The sequence below is a fragment of the Globicephala melas genome, chromosome 7 (genome assembly GCF_963455315.2).
Source record: "Globicephala melas chromosome 7, mGloMel1.2, whole genome shotgun sequence".
In the NCBI taxonomy this organism is placed as follows: Eukaryota; Metazoa; Chordata; class Mammalia; order Artiodactyla; family Delphinidae; genus Globicephala; species Globicephala melas.
In genome coordinates, this window is record NC_083320.1 from 96,328,713 (window position 1) to 96,346,590 (window position 17,878).

At 41.3% G+C, this 17,878-nt stretch overlaps 1 protein-coding gene and 1 pseudogene across 1 annotated transcript in view; both read left to right on the forward strand.

Annotated features, from left to right (window-relative positions):
* The first annotated feature begins 434 nt into the window (after positions 1-434).
* Positions 435-9,230, forward strand: LOC115849902 (RAD52 motif-containing protein 1-like; annotated as a pseudogene).
* A 4,467-nt stretch (positions 9,231-13,697) lies between these two features.
* Positions 13,698-17,878, forward strand: part of LOC132597582 (uncharacterized) — an 85,270-nt gene continuing 81,089 nt past the window's right edge. The window contains exons 1-2 of the mRNA XM_060301536.1: positions 13,698-13,706; positions 16,790-17,125. Of these exons, the coding sequence (XP_060157519.1) occupies positions 13,698-13,706; positions 16,790-17,125 (345 nt within the window). The remainder of the gene's footprint in view (positions 13,707-16,789; positions 17,126-17,878) is intronic.

Consider the following 17,878-nt stretch of genomic DNA (forward strand, 5'->3'; position numbering starts at 1 on the left):
TCTGCAAATGAGAACTTATTAATATAGTGCCTCACAGTTTGTAAACTGATTTTATATACATTAGGTCTCAAGTACCCTTAGTCTTATAGGACAAGTGTAAATATATTTTTGTTTATTTTGTTTGTTTCCGCAATTTTATAAAGAGTACAAGTGATGCTGTTTTATGTCCTATTTGGAGCCTGAGAGTTTCTGGTTCCATAACCAGAGGCTGCTACCTAGCCCTCCTAATGGAATGGAGAGCTAGTTTATTCTTAGGCTGTCCAGGTCTGAACTTGCTCCGAATCTCAAGCTTTTCTATCCACAAAACACTCAGGGGCTTTCAACTATTTTTCTATATATTAGATTTATTGGCACTAGCTTTTTAAAAAGCGCAGGCTCGCGTTTCCTGGAGCAGTCCGCTTGCGCCCTGAGGTGCCACACGCGGTGACTGTAGGATGCTGCACTTGGTACCTTTTGCGGTTCCAATTGCGGGTGACAAAACCTTGCTGGTGTGGGAGCTGAGCTGTGGACCCACGGCCGAGGCCTTGCAAGTGAGACGAGCCGGGGCGGAGGGAGGGGTGGAGGAAGCCGCCCTGCGTCCCAGTAACTGGGCTCCCCGGGGTACTGCTTCAGCACCTCATTTGCCTGTGGTCTCCGCTGAGAGGAATCTTAGTTCTAGAGCCGACCTGAGCAGTCAGCTCGCCCCCATAGATTTTTGAGAGTTAGTCCCCAACAAAAGGCATTGCCTCCTAATGCTTCTCGAAGCTTAGGATTTCAGAGGGAAACTTGTTCATGCAATGAGAAGTGTTTGGAGTTGCAGCCTCACCACAGTTACCTGTGGCGAAAGGCTGGGGGAGTATAAGGGAATGGGCGGTTTGGTTTCCTGGGCCTGAAATTTCCTGCACTTACTTAGCGTGGGACCACCCTACAACATTCTCTGTTCAGTCTTCTCCCAGTTTGGCCTTCTGTATTTGGTCCGAGTCTTCCCAAACGCAGCAGTGGCCAGTCCTGGGTTCTATGCCATCATCAAGTTTTATTCAGCAAGGGATACCCACAGAGCCCAAAAGGCGTGCGACCAGAAGCAGCTTTTTCACACATCTCCAGTGAAGGTGGGTCCAAATGTGGAATTCTTCGCTCTACTGGGATGAAGTACTGAATTTAAAACTAATAGACCATCGGGAATTCCCTGGCGGTCCAGTGGTTAGGACTCTGCACTTCCACTGCCGAGGGCCCGGATTCAATCCCAGGTCTGTGAACTAAGATCCCGGGGCGGGGGGCGAGGGTGGAAAGACCACCGTTTGTATAGCACTGTGGTGTACAGAATACACGCAGATGCACTGCTCCACTGATCTCCCAGTTCCACAGTTGTTTCTTTTTTCTTAGATGAAGAAACTCGAACTCAGGATGGTTAAGTGACTTACTTAAGGTTCATGACAGTAAATGTGGAAACTAGAGGCCAAACCATAACTTAACTGATGTTAAACCCCACGTCATTTTATGCTGCCCCTTAATTTAAGAAATCTTCACAAGAATCTTCCTTATATATACATTTATGTGGATTTTAAGTGTGTGAGGGTGACAAATTTTTAATAATTAATTATTTCTGGCTGCATTGGGTCTTGTTGCTGCGCGCCGGCTTTCTCTATTTGCGGCGAGCGGGGGTTGCTCTTCGTTGCGGTGCGTGGGCTTCTTATCGCAACGGCTTCTCTTGTTGCAGACCACGGGTTCTAGGCACGTGGATTTCAGTAGTTGTGGCTCACAGGCTCTAAAGCACAGGCTCAGTTGTGGCACACGGGCTTAGTTGCTTTGCGGCATGTGGGATTTTCCTGGACCAGGGATCGAACCCGTATCCCCTGCACTGACAGGCGGACTCTTAACCACTGTGCCACCAGGGAAGTCCTGAGCTTGACAAACTTTTGTCAGATGTAACATAAGGGAGGCTTCATCATCATCATCATTCTCAAACTGCCTATTAAGAACTCCCTTCAGATTCCAGAAAATGGTTAAAATATTCTTTAATGCATTGTAGAAACCTTATTCCATATGAACATGCCATCCAATTTTACTTTCCCAGAATTAACATTTCATTATGTTAAAGACCTTTCGAATTCCTCTGAATAAGTGAGTGAGGCTTAGATATCCCAGACCTTTCCCTTTATAATTGTGTGTCTTCTCTGATTGGCTTCTTGCTCTGGCTACTTCCTACTGACCTTGCTGCCTCTTCTCACCCATATTTCTTTACTCACTGATTTCACCTTTATTGAATCTGAGAACTCTCCTCCGATGGGACTCCAGGTACACTACCTCCCACTTCTGTACCCTGTTTAACACCCTCTTCAGTCCTGGCTGTACTCCCTGGGATTGAAATGATTTTGTGTCAGACATTCTTTAATTTGCGGACCCTGCGACCATTTCACATAACCACTCAGATATTACAGATGGTCCTGGAAAGATTGTGAAACAGTTACTTGGTATCAGTTGTGAGTAATGAGTTCTTTTCTTATATTGGACATTAAGACCATTCCATAAGCGTAGGTTGTGAGATTTTCACAGCATAAAGCCCGTCACTGATAGAGTAATGAAGAAAATGTTCTCTAAGTCACTATAGAGTTGAGAGGAAAGGGCATTTGTATTAGATTTCCTTATTTAATTCAGAGCCTTAGTTTACTACCCACACCCCTGAAATTGTTTCCTACTTTACTTATGCGTTCTTTTTCAATTTTATTTGTTTATTTGTTTGCACCGGGTTCTCAGTTGCAGCAGATGGGCTCCTTAGTTGCGGTTCAAGGGCTCCCCAGTTGTGGCATCTGGGCTCCCCAGTTGCAGCAGGCAAGCTCCTTTAGTTGTGGCTCGCAGGCTCCTTAAATGTGGCGTGAGAACTCTTAGTTGCAGCATGCATGTGAGACCTAGTTGCCTGACCAGGGATCAAACCCGGGCCCCCTGCATTGGGACCACGGAGTCTTAATCACTGCACCCGCACGGAAGTTCCAATTATGTGTTATTTTATTCATTGGCAGGTATACATACTTATCTATTTTCCCCTGTGTTTTTTATAAATACAGAAAAGAGAATAACATTTTAAAATAAAATGAAGGAAAGGGCTAATGCATCTGAGTTTCTCTCAGTAGCACGAAGGGAAATGTTTTCCAGCAAGAGCTGTGGCAAGGTTATCCCAGATGTCAAATGTCTCTACTACCCAGGGGCTCAGAGCCCTTCTGAAGACTTCTAATTGTCCAGGACAGCTCCATTATGACTCACCGTACAGGGCCTAGCCTCCCATGTGACACTCAACATTTAAAAATTAGTCTTCATTTCTCCTTCCCAGCAGGCAGCTTCAGTTGGAGAAAGTAATTTCATTTTCTTATGTACTCATTCATTCACTCAGTCAACAGACCATCACTCTTTTATATGCCAAGATCTATGCTTGTTTCTTGTTAACAAGGGAAGAATAATATATGGTTCCTTCAAGCACTTAAGGAGCTCATAAACTAGTGACAGAGGAAGATGCACAAACAAATCAATGAAGAATTAACAATGCTTTGACTTTATTTGTGTTATTTGAATTTTTATGACTATATTAATATACTACATCCTGTTCAAAATGGAAATAGACATTTAAGAAAGAACTAGTGATGTAAAAAATCCACAGTAATATGTAAGTTCTTTAGAGAGTTAAGACTGGAAATATTTGCACTCTCAAAGAAGCTTGTTAATGCAGATGAACCTCTAATTCTTTTGGTTGCTTTATTTACATTTAGAGAGGTATACATATGCCGTCTTCTAACAGGGGTTAGTAACTTGGGGAGGGGGTGCTACAGATTAAGGTCCTAATTCAGTGGCAGGTCCTTCTTACCTCCTCTTCCGGTCATATTCTCAAGCAGGAGCTACAGGATGAGACGACTAAAACAGTTCACTTCCTTTGCTTACCCCCAGCCCCATAATAGGCTTCTGCTGGGTTTCCTTGGTTGCTTTCATCATCACTTTCACCACCAGAGGTCAGGGAACCTTCTGGTTAATCAGGGGCCCTGGAAATGATGCAGAAAAGTACTGACTTAAAAATAATAAATAACATGTATTTAGGGCTCACTGTGAACTCATTGCTTAAAATGTCCTACTTAATCTTCACAACCACTCTATGAAATTGGTATTGGTAAATCTCAGGTGTATCCAAAATAAATCTCTATGTAGGGTAGTGATATTTTTAGGTCTTTTATGTCTTTAGGTTCATCTCGGCACCAGACATAAGGCGGTTCAACATAATACCCTTGCCCTAAACAGCTCCAGATGCCAAGAATTGGCAAATTACTACTTTGGTTTCCATGGGTGGTCAAAAAGGATCATCAAGGTAAACTCTGTAGATTTTCTTTGACTAACCAGACTCTTTCAACATTGAACTCCTAGACTTTAGAGAGAAGAATAGAACAGGGCTTTGGGGAGGAGATGTGAGAGGCTTCCACATGGAAGTATCTGAGCATTGGCCTGCCACCTAGAATTAGTGATAATCTCAATGACTTGGATGGTGGTGTCCATAATTTTCTCCAGTATTTGTATGGCATATAATAAAAAATAGTTGTCTATATCTATTCATTTATCTGCAAGTCTCAGTTGATTTTGAAGGGATAGCATACCTAAACTATTACCTGGGATTGCTGGAGTTTAGTTTTTATTTCTAACAACAGTATATGTTAAAGTCTAGCCTTAATTCAAAGTCCTAACAGCTTCAGGATCTTTCTAACATTGAAGAAAGGGAAAATGAAGATACTGTGCCACCACTTCAGAAGCAAAGCCTGAAGTTCTTCTGTGCTTTAGAGGTGGTGTTGACCTCCCACGAGTGCAGGACTCCCAGAGTTGACATGGTTGAGGAAACTTTGATAAGTTGGAGGAAGGTCTGTTTTCCAGTATGTGTGTGTGTGGGGAGGTGAGGGAGTGGGATTTCTCTTTTTTCCTTTCTTTCTGAAACTCAACTTTTCAGATACATCATCACCTTTTCTAAGCAACTCAAGCCCTGGGCAGAATTTGTCTGCTTGACAATATGGGTTTTTGTCTTAGGCAATACCTGACAGCACCTTAAACTTTAGAATGTTAGAACTGGCTGCCTGCCAAGAAGCTTAGGAGGAGGGAAAATTAGTGGTTTTTTTGGTTAATAATTTGTTTTGTGCTAAAATAGTCCTTCAGATACACATGTCTTCTAGCCTACAGTTATCCCAACAAAATCATTGTCTGAAGATTGAAATAAACTCATGTGTAAATGTTCAGTCCTTTGCCTCCTATAGAAGGGCCTGAGCATAAAGAGTAAATGTAGATCCCTAGAAAGGGGATTCCGATTGGTACTGAGTTTATTCCTAGAATCCATGGCACTTGGGCTTAGGGTTTTAAGTCAGAGGCCAGGCTGTTAGAGAATGGGGTGTAGGAGCCTCCACCATTCACCTGAGTGGGTGGTGGTTGAGGAGAGGCCAGATCATCTGCACTACCACCAAATCTATCTCACTGTATGAATCCAGCCCTTTACGCACACGAGAGCAGGGTCTGTAGCAGTGTAGCCTCAGCTTGTGTATTTGAAATCTGTGAGTAATATGAGATTTGTGCCACTTTTTTGGTTTGCATTTGCCATGGAGTATTTTAGGAACTTCCAGAATAGATCTGAGCAGTAAAAATGTGCCATGCCAGGGTATACCTGCAACAGAGACATTCACCCGTACCCCAGTGTTGTGCCTGCCCTTAATCACTAAGATAATGATATAAGAATCACAGATGCATTTTTAGTTTTAAACATATAACCTAGAAATCAGTTATTCATATAGGCATTTAAAATTTTTCTCTTTCGGTTGGATTTAGAGTCATTATCATTCCTTATGGGAAGGAAGGTAACCCAGAAGCTTGCTATTCAGAAAGCTATGACAGATGCATCCAGAAACTGCTGATTGTGGTTTTAGGTAAGACCTTTTTGATTGTCGTTGAAGAGCTTCAGTTTCAGTGAGGAAATAAACTTATTTGAAAAGTTAATTGGATGAAAATAATGTTTATCTACAACATTACATATTCTTTCAATCACCAGATGCTTTCACAGCAGGAGTCTTACATTTGTTCTTTGTGTCATTTATGAGAAAAACGACAGCAAATATTATTGTTCCCAGTGTTTAGATGTAGAATCACTTGCCTCAGTTCATACAGAAAGTGTTTGATCCAGTTCTTCCTCAATTGCTTGCTTATCATACAGAATAGTGTAGTGATTATAAGCCTTGGACACCTGTGTTTAAGTCCTAACTTTGTCTCTTAGATTTTGTTGTTGTGGCTCTTGCAATTTTAGGTTTTTCCAGCCAGAGACATTGGAAGGTATTTAATATCTCTAAGCTGCAATTTCTTTATCTGCATATAGGGTTAGTAATTCAGCTTACCACCAAATGGGGGATATTGTAAGAGTAAATGAGATGATGAATGTAAAAAGCTTAGAACTATGCCTGAAATATAGTAAGCAGACAAAATATATTGACTATTATTATTAATGTTGTTTTCTTGTTGAAGAGTTTATTAAATTATGTTTTTGGAATCAGTTTAATTTCAGTTTTCATTTCTGATATATTGGGTGAATATGATTCTTATATAATAATCGGCTACATTTTTGTGAGCCTTGAAACTGGTCATGCTATTGAATAACATTGATTGTGTGCCCTATCGAGTTATACAGCAGTGAGAATGTCACAGGCCGTTCCCAAAGGAAACTTTATGATTAGTAGATTCCCGGAACAGAATTGCTCCCCTGCTTCACAGCCCTGCAGGCTTAGAGACTGAGAAATCCTAGCTAAGTTGTCAGAGACCTTATTTGCTTGTAAGAGTTGACCCTGGATTGGTCTTGGCCTTCTAGCCTGGGCAGTCCTTCCAGTGAAGTTTGACTTCCCTGGTCATCAGGCAGAATCTCCATCAGCTGTCAACTCTGGGTAACAACCTTTAAGAACCAAACTAAACGCCTGGGTTGTTTGTGCCTAATATGCCAAGGTACTCCTTATATGTACCCAAAACTCCTTAGACCAAAAAGCCTGGTGGCTCTAGCTTGCCTTGAGGAAAGCTGTATTGTCCAAACGGTACATGGGCCAGTCTCTGCCAGTACAGGGTTCAAATGCTCTCTCCCTCTCTCTGTGTCTGCAAAGCTTTGTTCATTGTATTTGGTAGAATTTTGGTCCCAAGGAGTAGGCATTTGCCTTGCTTCTAATGTGAAGTATCTATTATAGTCCGGTTGTATCTATCCCAGGTTTGAACTCTCTTTGACCCCCACCTAATGCCTTCCTATATAATTGTATTGTGATTGAATATTTTTGTTTCCACAGCTTTTAATTTCTATGTCATTATTCCTTAGTTCTTATTTCTAAGATCATAAAGTTTTTGAACCAAAGTTGTTACATCTTATATATTTTTTCACAAATAATTATGATAAAAACTGAAGTGTCAGATGAGGGAACTTCTAGGAAAATGCTCTTATTTTCTGCTTTTAGAAGTCAAAAGAATATCTAATTATTCGGTGCTACCATTGTATACAGGAAGTTTTAGAACAAGAAAACTTCTGGATTGATCCTTGTTAACTTGATTTCAGAAAGTGGTAAAACAGGTGTGGCATCTAGACCCTGTGAAGAGGTCACAGATGGTAGAACCGAAGAGGAACTACAGGGTTTAATTCAAGTGTGTGGAGATAAAAGCTCAAGGGGTACACAGCCAGTGGAGCCATAATTCAAAACACCCAGCAGGATTTGGAAGACTTCAGCGTATCTATTCAGTTCTATCTTCCTTAGGAAAAGGTGAAACTCTGAAACTGCTTTTGAGGCAGGGAATTTCTAGGACTTTTCCAAGTCCCGAGCCTTGTCTCTGGCACCTTATTTGAAGTTTGGAGAGCAGGATTGAGGGTCATCAGTGTACGTCTACAGTAGTGGACACAGGAGAAGACACAGACCTTTTAGAAATCCCCTCAAATAGAATTGCAGGGATTTGGGAACAAAGTAAGTATGGTCTTAAGTGTGATTATGCTACACTGTGATTATGTTACACTACAAAGAAACTATTCATGCCTTTCAAGTAAGGTATATTACCCAGATCTCAGCATCTCATATATATCTTGTGTTAAATAATTTGCCAAAGAACCTTTCTGTAAACCAGTTATATGGATGCCTCGAATTAGGGATTAAGTTGTCAACATAATTTCGGAAAGAAAACATTAATGTACTGCATATAGGATTTTTATTTAAAAGGAGCAAAAAATGTGTTTCATGTAATTGAGAGCTTAATTTAGGGCTAGATTTCTGATTATTTAACTTACCCCAATGTTGCAAAGCTTGTTTTGAAGGGACGAAAGTAGAGAAAGAAAAGGTGGTTTTGTTCAGAAAAATGAAAAAAATTTTAAAGATTTTCCTGTACAAAATAATTATTTTAATTTTAATTCAATTTAAATCAGTCAAGGAAACTTGAAACGTATCCATGTTTGGGGTTTCAGAAGTCTAGCTTCTTGTGAAATGTGAGAGGAAAGGGTTCTGTATTGATACTAAAGATTTTGGAAACCTGATTATAACAACAGATCCACTCCTAAATAAGGCCAATCTTGGAATCAGTTCCATTTAGAAACCATTATGTGCTAGGCACTGGAAATAAGATGAAGCTCTTTCTCTCTTGGAGTTTAGGTGTTAAAGGTGTACCAGACAATTAAAAAGGAGTAAAATTAAATAGATTATGAAAAGGACTGTGAAGCAAGTAAACTGTGTGCTAGTTCCAGTATTTCAAGAAAATTACTTAACATGCTGACTTTAACATTCTAAGTGTCTTTTCCATGTGTGCACACAGGGTAGACCTCTGAAAAGTGAAACTGTAGTTTTTTCTAGATTAATGGCTCTGTTGAGACAAGGTGGGATGGGGGAAGATTTCCCATGCTAATGTAAAGGGTCATTCACGTGGTTTTAGACTCTCTTTCCCAGAATGAATTGCTCATCTGCCCCAAACCCCTCCTACAGAAGTTCTGGAGTCATCCCTGATTCAGTGGTGACCCGCTAATAATAGAGTGGTGAATGAATAATGAGATGTGAATACTGAGAGTTTGGAGGAAATGGCAACATTTTAGCATAATTGTAAGGTGTGTTCCCCTCCCGCCACCCTTACTGGTGCTCATTTTGCAGGTCAGCTACTTTTCTTGTCAGCCGTGTGGCCAAAGGGAGGAAGAATGTCTCTCAGACTTCAGCTTTGAGGAGGAAGAGTTCAGATTGCCAGAACTGGACTAGCACTTTTGAATTTCCCAGAATGCCAGGTCCTGTGGTTCCCTCAGGAAGCTCTGCATCTTTCCCAACCCCCCTCCACCACTGGGCTGCTGGAGACACCCATTAGAATGGCTCAAATGTGAACAATGACAAGAACAAATTCTGTAGGGGTGGTGGAATAACTTTTTCACAACATAGGCCTGGTCCTGTTGGTATTAGGACTCTTTAATTTAGGCGTCCTGCGATAGCAGCTCTTTTTAGGCCTAAGAAGGGACAGCTCAGGGGTGTACAACAATTTCAGATGAAACTAACTAATATTCAATGACTATCTCTAACTACTCGGTTGTTGACTTCTATTAGTCATTATTCTCCTGGTTTTAGCTCTGATATGGGGATTACAGAGGCGTCAACATTTAAATCTTCATAATATGTGTATTTGTAGCTTCAGTATCATTACTGACCCATAGTTCTTTATGGTTTGGGAAGAGTTATTGATTTCATGTATCATGTAAAGGATTCACAATGATGAATGATGATGTTGTTATGATATAAATTAGTATGTTTAGGATTGTTCTTCCATAATCGATGATGTTGCGTCTTGAGAGCCTAGATGAAATTGATATGCCTTCGTGATATACAAGATTTTAGCCTATGATTTAACTTTGACAAAGCTACATCATTTTTTACTTTTATCTCATTTATTGAGAAAGAGATAACTGTTATTGTGTTGGCTTGAAACTGGTTGAAAAGAACTTGAGTCCTTCCTTATTTTACATTTACATAGGTAGGATCTTGAAACATAGGATATGATGTAGGGCATTGGTGTAACCATTCTAGGTTAGGAGTAGCAGTTTCCACTGCTAATACTTCTTGTTTAGACGCAAAAGCTTTTCAAAGTATGAAGATTATTAGCATTACCGCTGCTACTGAGATGAATGTGCCTAAAGACAAAATACTTCATGTTGTGTGTGCCTCAGGGTACTCAGACTAACGTAGTGACATCCCTGAGAGGCCAAGAAAGTGCTGCAGGAAGTCATATTTACTACTATAAATATACTTGTGAAGTGAATCTTTGCTCATGCTGAGTTAACTGTATAACCTGAGAATAGTGGGAATCAGTGTAGGAAGCCTCCTCTAATAGTGAAGCCTGCTCCCATGGACATTAGGTCATGGAAGTGTGCTACTACATAGTATGTATCCTGGAGGACAATGTCTGGGGATGAATTGGCTAAGATGATTCCTGTCAAACCACTTACTGTAAAAAGAAAAACTGAAGCCTAAAACTCATAATATAGTGGGAGGTCATATCGTATTACCTCCGTGAACAGTTGCTAAGCAGGGACTTCCCTGGTGACGCAGTGGTTAAGAATTCGCCTGCCAATGCAGGGGACACGGGTTTGAGCCCACATCTGGGAAGATTCCACATGCCGCGGAGCAAAAAGCCCGTACGATGCAACTACTGAGCCTGCCCTCTAGAGCCCGCAACCACAACTACTGAAGCCCGCGAGCCTAGAGGCCGTGCTCTGCAACAAGAGAAGCCACTGCAATGAAAAGGCCATGCACCGCATCGAAGAGTCGCTATCGCTCAACGCAAGCAGAGAAAGCCCACGTGCAGCAACCAAGACCCAACGCAGCCAAAAAAAAGAAAAGAAAAAAAAGAAAAATTAAAGAAAGAGTTGCTAATCAGCTAGATACTTTTACTCCTGTAAGGATAGAAATAATTACGGTAGCTGATGCAAAATATGCTCCTGAGTTGACAGCTATCCCTATGGTAAACATATGATGGGCCCACAAGAGAAATCCTAAAAAGCCAGTGGACATGACTCACTATTCCCAAATAGCTGAAAGGCACTTTCTGTCCTAAATAGTATGTAATGATATGTGACTTTATAACAAACCCTGGTAGGCCATGAATACAGACTTCAGGGTGACCAAAGAATCAAAATAGGTGTTGGTATAGGATTCGGTCTCCTCCTGCAGGGTCAAAGAAAGTAGTGTTTAGATATCTATCTCTTAACAGTATGGCAATTCTGGCTGCTCGGACTGACATTGGTAATTATATTAAGATGGCTATAGTTGGGGAAGATTAAACTAATAGTGGTGTTTGGTATTGCGATATGACTGCTGGTTTTGTATGAAAGACTATAGTAATAAAAGTAATAATACCAAGAATTGAAGAGACACCTGCTAAATGTAAGGAGAAAATGGTTAGGTTGACAGAGGCTCCTGCGTGGGCCAGATTGTAAGCTAGAGCTGAATACACAGTTCCACTGGTACCAGAACCAGCTTCTACAATTGGTGATATGAGTAGAAGTAAGAATGATGGGGGAAATAGTCAAAAGTTTATATGATTTATTCGGGGAAATGCTACCTCAGGTGTCTGAGTTGTTAGTGGCCCAAGTCCATTTTCAAACCCTGCAATCGTAATGGGTATAACTATAAAGAAAATTATTACAAGTGCAGGGACTGTTATGACTACCTTGCAGATTTGGACATCTCCAAGTAGTGCTCCAGGTTAGCATAGCTCAGCCTGCATTAATATACTTAAGGTGCTGCCTGCTACTCCAGGTCAAGCACCAAATAGTAAATATAAAATACCGATATCTTTGTGATTGTTGAAAATAATCAGCAGTGTATGAACAGAGGTAAAAAGACTGAGTTAGCATTCGACTGTAAATGTAAAGACAGATTGAGCCCTCTTTCTCGCAAAGCCTGTGGTGAATCAACAAATTGAATTGTAACTTTAGAGAAGCAGCTTCAATTCTGCCGGTGATTTTCCTGCCTTTTTTTTCTTTCTCAGATGAAGCAGAAGTAGACTGAAGCCAGTTGACTAGAGGATTTGCCTGTTAACTAAAGTTTCCTGTGGTTAAAACTCATCAGTCTCGTAAAGATTTGGCTTAATTACAATGTTTGCTTTACATTCAATTGATGTAGGATAAAGTCTTGCAATCCTTAGTTTTAGAAATTAAGTAAATTTTACTTGTTTAGGGTTTTGAAAGCTCTTGGTCTGAACTAACCTAAATTCCTAGTGCAATACCAACAGAATGGGTGTTAGTGTAATAATCGTGTGGATATTATGATTGGTAATGATAGGAAGGTTATTTCTTTGTATGTTCAAATTGTTTTGTTTTTGTGTTGTTTCATGAAGAGAATATAGTTAGTGATGTGGAGTATGTTAGCTGCAAGTAAATATATATGCTGAGGACTGCTATGATGGCTATTAGTATTGGTAGAATGATGTTGTCATTTTTGTTATCTCTTGGATAATTATTCATTTGGGTAAAAACCCTGACAGTGATGGGTGATGTCCTAATGATACTATAATGGTGTCATGAAGAACCTGGGAGTAAGACAGGAATAAAGGCACAGACCTACTAGAGAATGGACTTGAGGATATGGGGAGGGGGAAGGGTAAGCTGTGACAAAGGGAGAGAGTGGCATGGACATATATACACTACCAAACGTAAGGTAGATAGCTAGTGGGAAGCAGCCGCATAGCACAGGGAGATAAGCTCAGTGATTTGTGACCACCTAGAGGGGTGGGTAGGGAGGGTGGGAGGGAGGGAGACACAAGAGGGGAGAGATATGGGAACATATGTATATGTATAACTGATTCACTTTGTTAAAAAGCAGTAACTAACACACCATTGTAAAGCAATTATACTCCAATAAAGATGTAAAAAACAAACAAACAAAAAAAAGAAAAGGATTTTGATGGGAGGTGTTTTATCTCATGTGTGTGATAATGATACTCTTGTAGTACAAGATCTGGGCATAAATAAGAAGAGAGTGTTGTTATGATATAAATTAGTATGTTTAGGATTGTTATAATTGGAATATACTTTATAATAGCTGTTATTCATCCTATATGGGCAATTGATGAGGAGGGTGTAATTTTTTCCAGGTGAGTATGGCTAAGTCTGTCTCAGCCTCCAGCTACGATTTATAATATCACTATGATTAATAGTATATTTAGCTTGATGGATGGTGACATGTGATATAAAACTGATAGGGGTGTATTTTTATCAGGCTGATAGCATCAGGCCTGTTGTTCATGGGATGCCTCGTGTGACTTCAGACACTCAGAAGTGAAATGGGGAAAGTCCTACTTTTGTGACAAGGGAGATTGTCATGAGGGTGGCTGCTGCTGGATTAAAGATTTTTGTTATTCATTGTGTTCTTTAACCAGAGAATATTAGATTAATGATAATAGCCATTATAAGTAGTATTGATGCGGTGGAATTTTTTAGGAAATATTTGTTGGATGGTTCTGTAGCTTATGGGTTCATGTTTTTTATTAGAATGGGGCTACCATTAACCAGTGTGAGCTTGTTATAGAATTATATTTCCTGAGAAAATGGTCAGTAGAACGATAGTAAAAACAATGAGAGTTTATTAGTACAGGAAGGATATACGACAACATTTTGGGGGTATGGGCCTGAAGCTTACTTAGAGAACCTTACTATATAGCATGTGGTGTAAAGTGGTAGCATGGAGAATGTAAAATTCTTAGGAAGAATTCAATTCCAGAAATAAGAGCATTGAAACCTCTATGATTTACTCTATCAAAGTAACTCTTTTGTCAGACATATTTCTTAAGTTTGTGGTGGGTTGCCTGGTATGATGACAGGTAGTGAAAACTCTCATATACATAGGGCTAATGTTAGTACTAAAAAACTTTTTATAAGAAATGTATATGTTAATCATATCAAACTTCTGGGTAGGATGCTCAAATTCATAGAAAGGAGGTTGTTAGATGTGTTTTAATGATGACTTGGGCTGTATATAATTCTGGCACCTAGGGATTGTCGAATGCTCCTAAAAATAGATTGCTGTGGAAATGTTTATTATAAGGAAATTGACATATTCTCTAGGAAGGACCGGGTGAATGGGCCTGCTACATTTTCTATGTTGAAGACATATACAGGTTTTGATTCTACTTCTGTTAAATCAAGTGGGGCTTCATTGGATTTCTGCTACTGCAGAGATAATCAAATTCTGGGTAGGGGTCAGGAGAAAATTAGTCATAGATGTTCTCGTGTAATAATTACTGTTCAAAGTGTAAATGATCCATTTATCAGTAAGACTGAGAATGGAATAACTGCTCCATTACTTCATATGAGATTGTGTGCTACTGTCCCTAGAGCTCCAGTGAGCGAGTATTTTGAATGTGAAGCCCATCCAGATCTGAGGATGGAATAAATGGCTAGCTGTGATATGGCTAATATAAATAGTATGCCTACATTTATATTAATTAGTGGATAAGATATGGGAAGAGGAATTCATGTTGTGAGAGCCAGGGTTAAGGCTAGCATTGGGGCAATAATATATAAATTGATGATGTTGATGGACATAGTGGTTCTTTAATAAGTAATTTGAATGCCTCAGCAATGGGCTGTAATAATCCATGGGGGCTGATGATTTTTGGCCCTTTCTGGATTGGTATATAGCCTAGGATTTTCCACTTAGTTAATATGAGGAATGCTCTGGTCAATTAAATTGTGTAATTTGTGAAAGAATGTTGATTATAAACATATTCTTAGGAAGAGGACTTGAACCCATGCAGATAAAGATTTCAGTTTTACATAATTACCGGGCTCTGCCATGGTAACAAGCCCTGTTCTACAGTAAGGTATGTATAAATTAATTGAATGTAGATTATATCATCATTTAGTTTGAAGACATTTTGTAAAGTAAGCCATATTGCTCTTGTCCTTTCATACTGGAAGAAATCTGCAATAGACAGAAAGCAACCAGGATGACTCCAGTCTGACTCCAGATCACGTGAGACTTTAATAGTTGAACAAACAGACAATTAATAGCAGTTATACCATTGAAACGTCCTGATCCAGCATCAAGGTCATAAACCATATTGCCGATATGAACTCCAGAATACAATTAGACTGTTATCCCTAGTAAAACCTGTTCCGTTGATCAGTGTTTTAGAAGAACAGATGATAAAGCATTTTGACTAGCTGGACTAAATTTTAATCACTCAGAGGTGGTTTTATTCTCCAAAAAATAAATGGCGCACGGGCTCAAGGCACACCGGCTTCAGTAGTTGTGGCACGCAGGCTCAGTAGTTGTGGCCCACTGGCTTAGTTGCTCCGTGGCACTTGGGATCGTCCCAGACCGGGGATCGAAGCCGTGCCTGCTGCATTGGAGGCGGATTCTTAAGCACTGCATCACCAGGGAAGTCCCAGAATCGCAGTCTCCCTTTTAATATTCCTTAAGCCCAAAGAATCCATGGAAAATTGCTACAGAAAATAAGACAATAAAATATTGTAAGGACTATAACAGAAGCATATAGTACACAGTTCATATAGACACATCCCAAGCAGTTAGTTACAACGTATATTAAAAGGGAGGCTGCAATTTTATTATTTTTATTATTTTTTTAACATCTCTATTGGAGTATAATTGCTTTACAATGATGTGTTATTTTCTGCTTTATAACAAAGTGAATCAGTTATACATGTGCATATGTTCCCATATTTCTTGCATCTCCCTCCCTCCCACCCTCCCTATCCCACCCTCTAGGTTGGTCACAAAGCACCGAGCTGCTCTCCCTGTGCTATGCGGTTGAGGGAGGCTGCAATTTTAAAAGGATAAGATAAATTATACCCACAAACTCCGAATATTTCCTGAAACGTTGCAATCTGAAACCCTATTGTAGGAAGCAGAAGATTCCAGGAGACATTCTACAAATGAAGGACTCTAAACACTGTGGTTGGATAAGGAATTCTGGAAGGAAGGTATCCTCACCCAAGGAGAGCAGGTTCCTATACTTGTCTAACATCACATCCCTGTACAATTCCCACTGATCTTGGTCTAGGCACTCCCAGCCCTCTTGAGAGAAATCTATGGGCACATCCTGGAATGTCAGCAGTCCCTGAAATTAAAGGTACACATGACATGTGGCCACGGGAAGAGTTCATAATGTGACCCAAGAAGAAAACAGCAAGTTAAGAGAACTGGTTTTAATTTAGAAGAGTGTCTTCAATTATCTCACACACACACACACACACATATATATATATATATATATATTTACAAAGTAACTTTCTCTACCTTATTTCTAACTACAAGAATAGAGTGTGGCATGTGATCCACAAAACCAGTATAGAGACTATACTTATCTGGAAAAGAGATGATAAAATGATGGTTTCAACACAGGCCATATGCATTTTTGAATGTTTTATTTATATCAAATTGGATAAAATGTGTGTATTTCTCAGACAGAAAAGACATGTCGAGGTAGAAATGTACCTTTCAACTATTCATGGGTACACAGGTACACTGGGGAGATTGTAAAAGTGCAGATTGTGATTCAGTAGGTCCGGTGGGCCTGAGTTCTATTTTTTTAACAAGCTCATTTTTAACCAGTGATGCCACAGTCTCTGATCCATTAACGATAATTGTGAATAGCAGAGACATAATTAGAAAGGTAAAAATTCATATTTAATTTTGAACTTAAAGTGTTTTATGGATTTTACACCTTTAATAGGAGAGTAAGCACAGCAGCAACAATCATTTGTGAATATTTTCTATAGACCATGTATCTTTCTAACTTTTTTGTGTAGGATTCCAGGAAAAAGGCCTGGGCTGCGGTCACAGTTGGGGGGCCCCCAGGCCGGGCCGGCCCCTCCAGGACCCCCGACGGGGCCCTGCGCTCCTGGCGGCTCCCTCCCCCGGCGCCCCCCTCCCTCTCGGAAGGCCTCGGGGCAGAGCGGTCCCACCCCCTGCGCCCAGAACGGAGCCCGCGTTTCCGGAGAGCTGGAACTCCCGCAGCTCGGGGTCTCCTCCCTCCGCCGTTACGGAAGTGCCCCGGATCCCGAGGGGAGGGCGGCCTCACTGAGGCCGGCTCTGGAGGGGCCCCGGCGGCCGAAGCCGCGACAGTCGTGCGGACGGCGGGCCGGGTAAGTGGGCGCCGACGCTCCGCCTGGTCCGGTGCCCGGGCGGCAGCGCAAGACCAGCTTCTGAGGGGCAGGGGTTCGCTGCCACGCGCCGCAGCTGTGCAGAAAGAGCGGCCCCCAGCGTCTGGTCCCGGGGAACTGCGGTCCCTCCTCTCCCCCCTGCCCTTGGCCTAGCTCGCGGGGCGTGGGGGGCGTGGGGAGGGGTCGGCCTGAGCGTCCGGAGGGGAAACGAGGCAAGGGAGGAACAGGGTCCGGCTGCAGCGTCAGCGCCCCTCCTCCCGACTGCGGGGAAAGCGGCTGAAAACTCCTCCCGAGGCTCGCAGGCCCCTTATTCAGCCGAGTCCCTCTGCGCTCCTTCCTCCTTGAGCTAAAGTACCGGGGGGAGGGGACAGGGCAGGCGACTGGCTCAGGTAATGGGGAACATTAAAAGGTGATTGTTAACTAAGGAAAACCAGCTCTCCCAACGTGAGGAATGTAGCGCTTTTCTTTGTATACGGAGATGCCAGAGTCTGGGCTCACTGAAATCCTTCCTTTCATATGCACCTCAGCTCTCTGGGGCCTGCATTCTGTATTCGCGTATCCTGAGCTCCTCAGGGCCCGCGCCTCACGCTGGAGGGCTGCAAGTGCTGAAGACTGTGACATCCATTGTTTACTGAGCTGGCAAGAAATATTCCATTTCTCACAGGCTTGAGGGGCAGACAGTGAAAAAGAGTCAGAGAATCTCACTCAGCATGTACTTTGGTTTACATATAGATA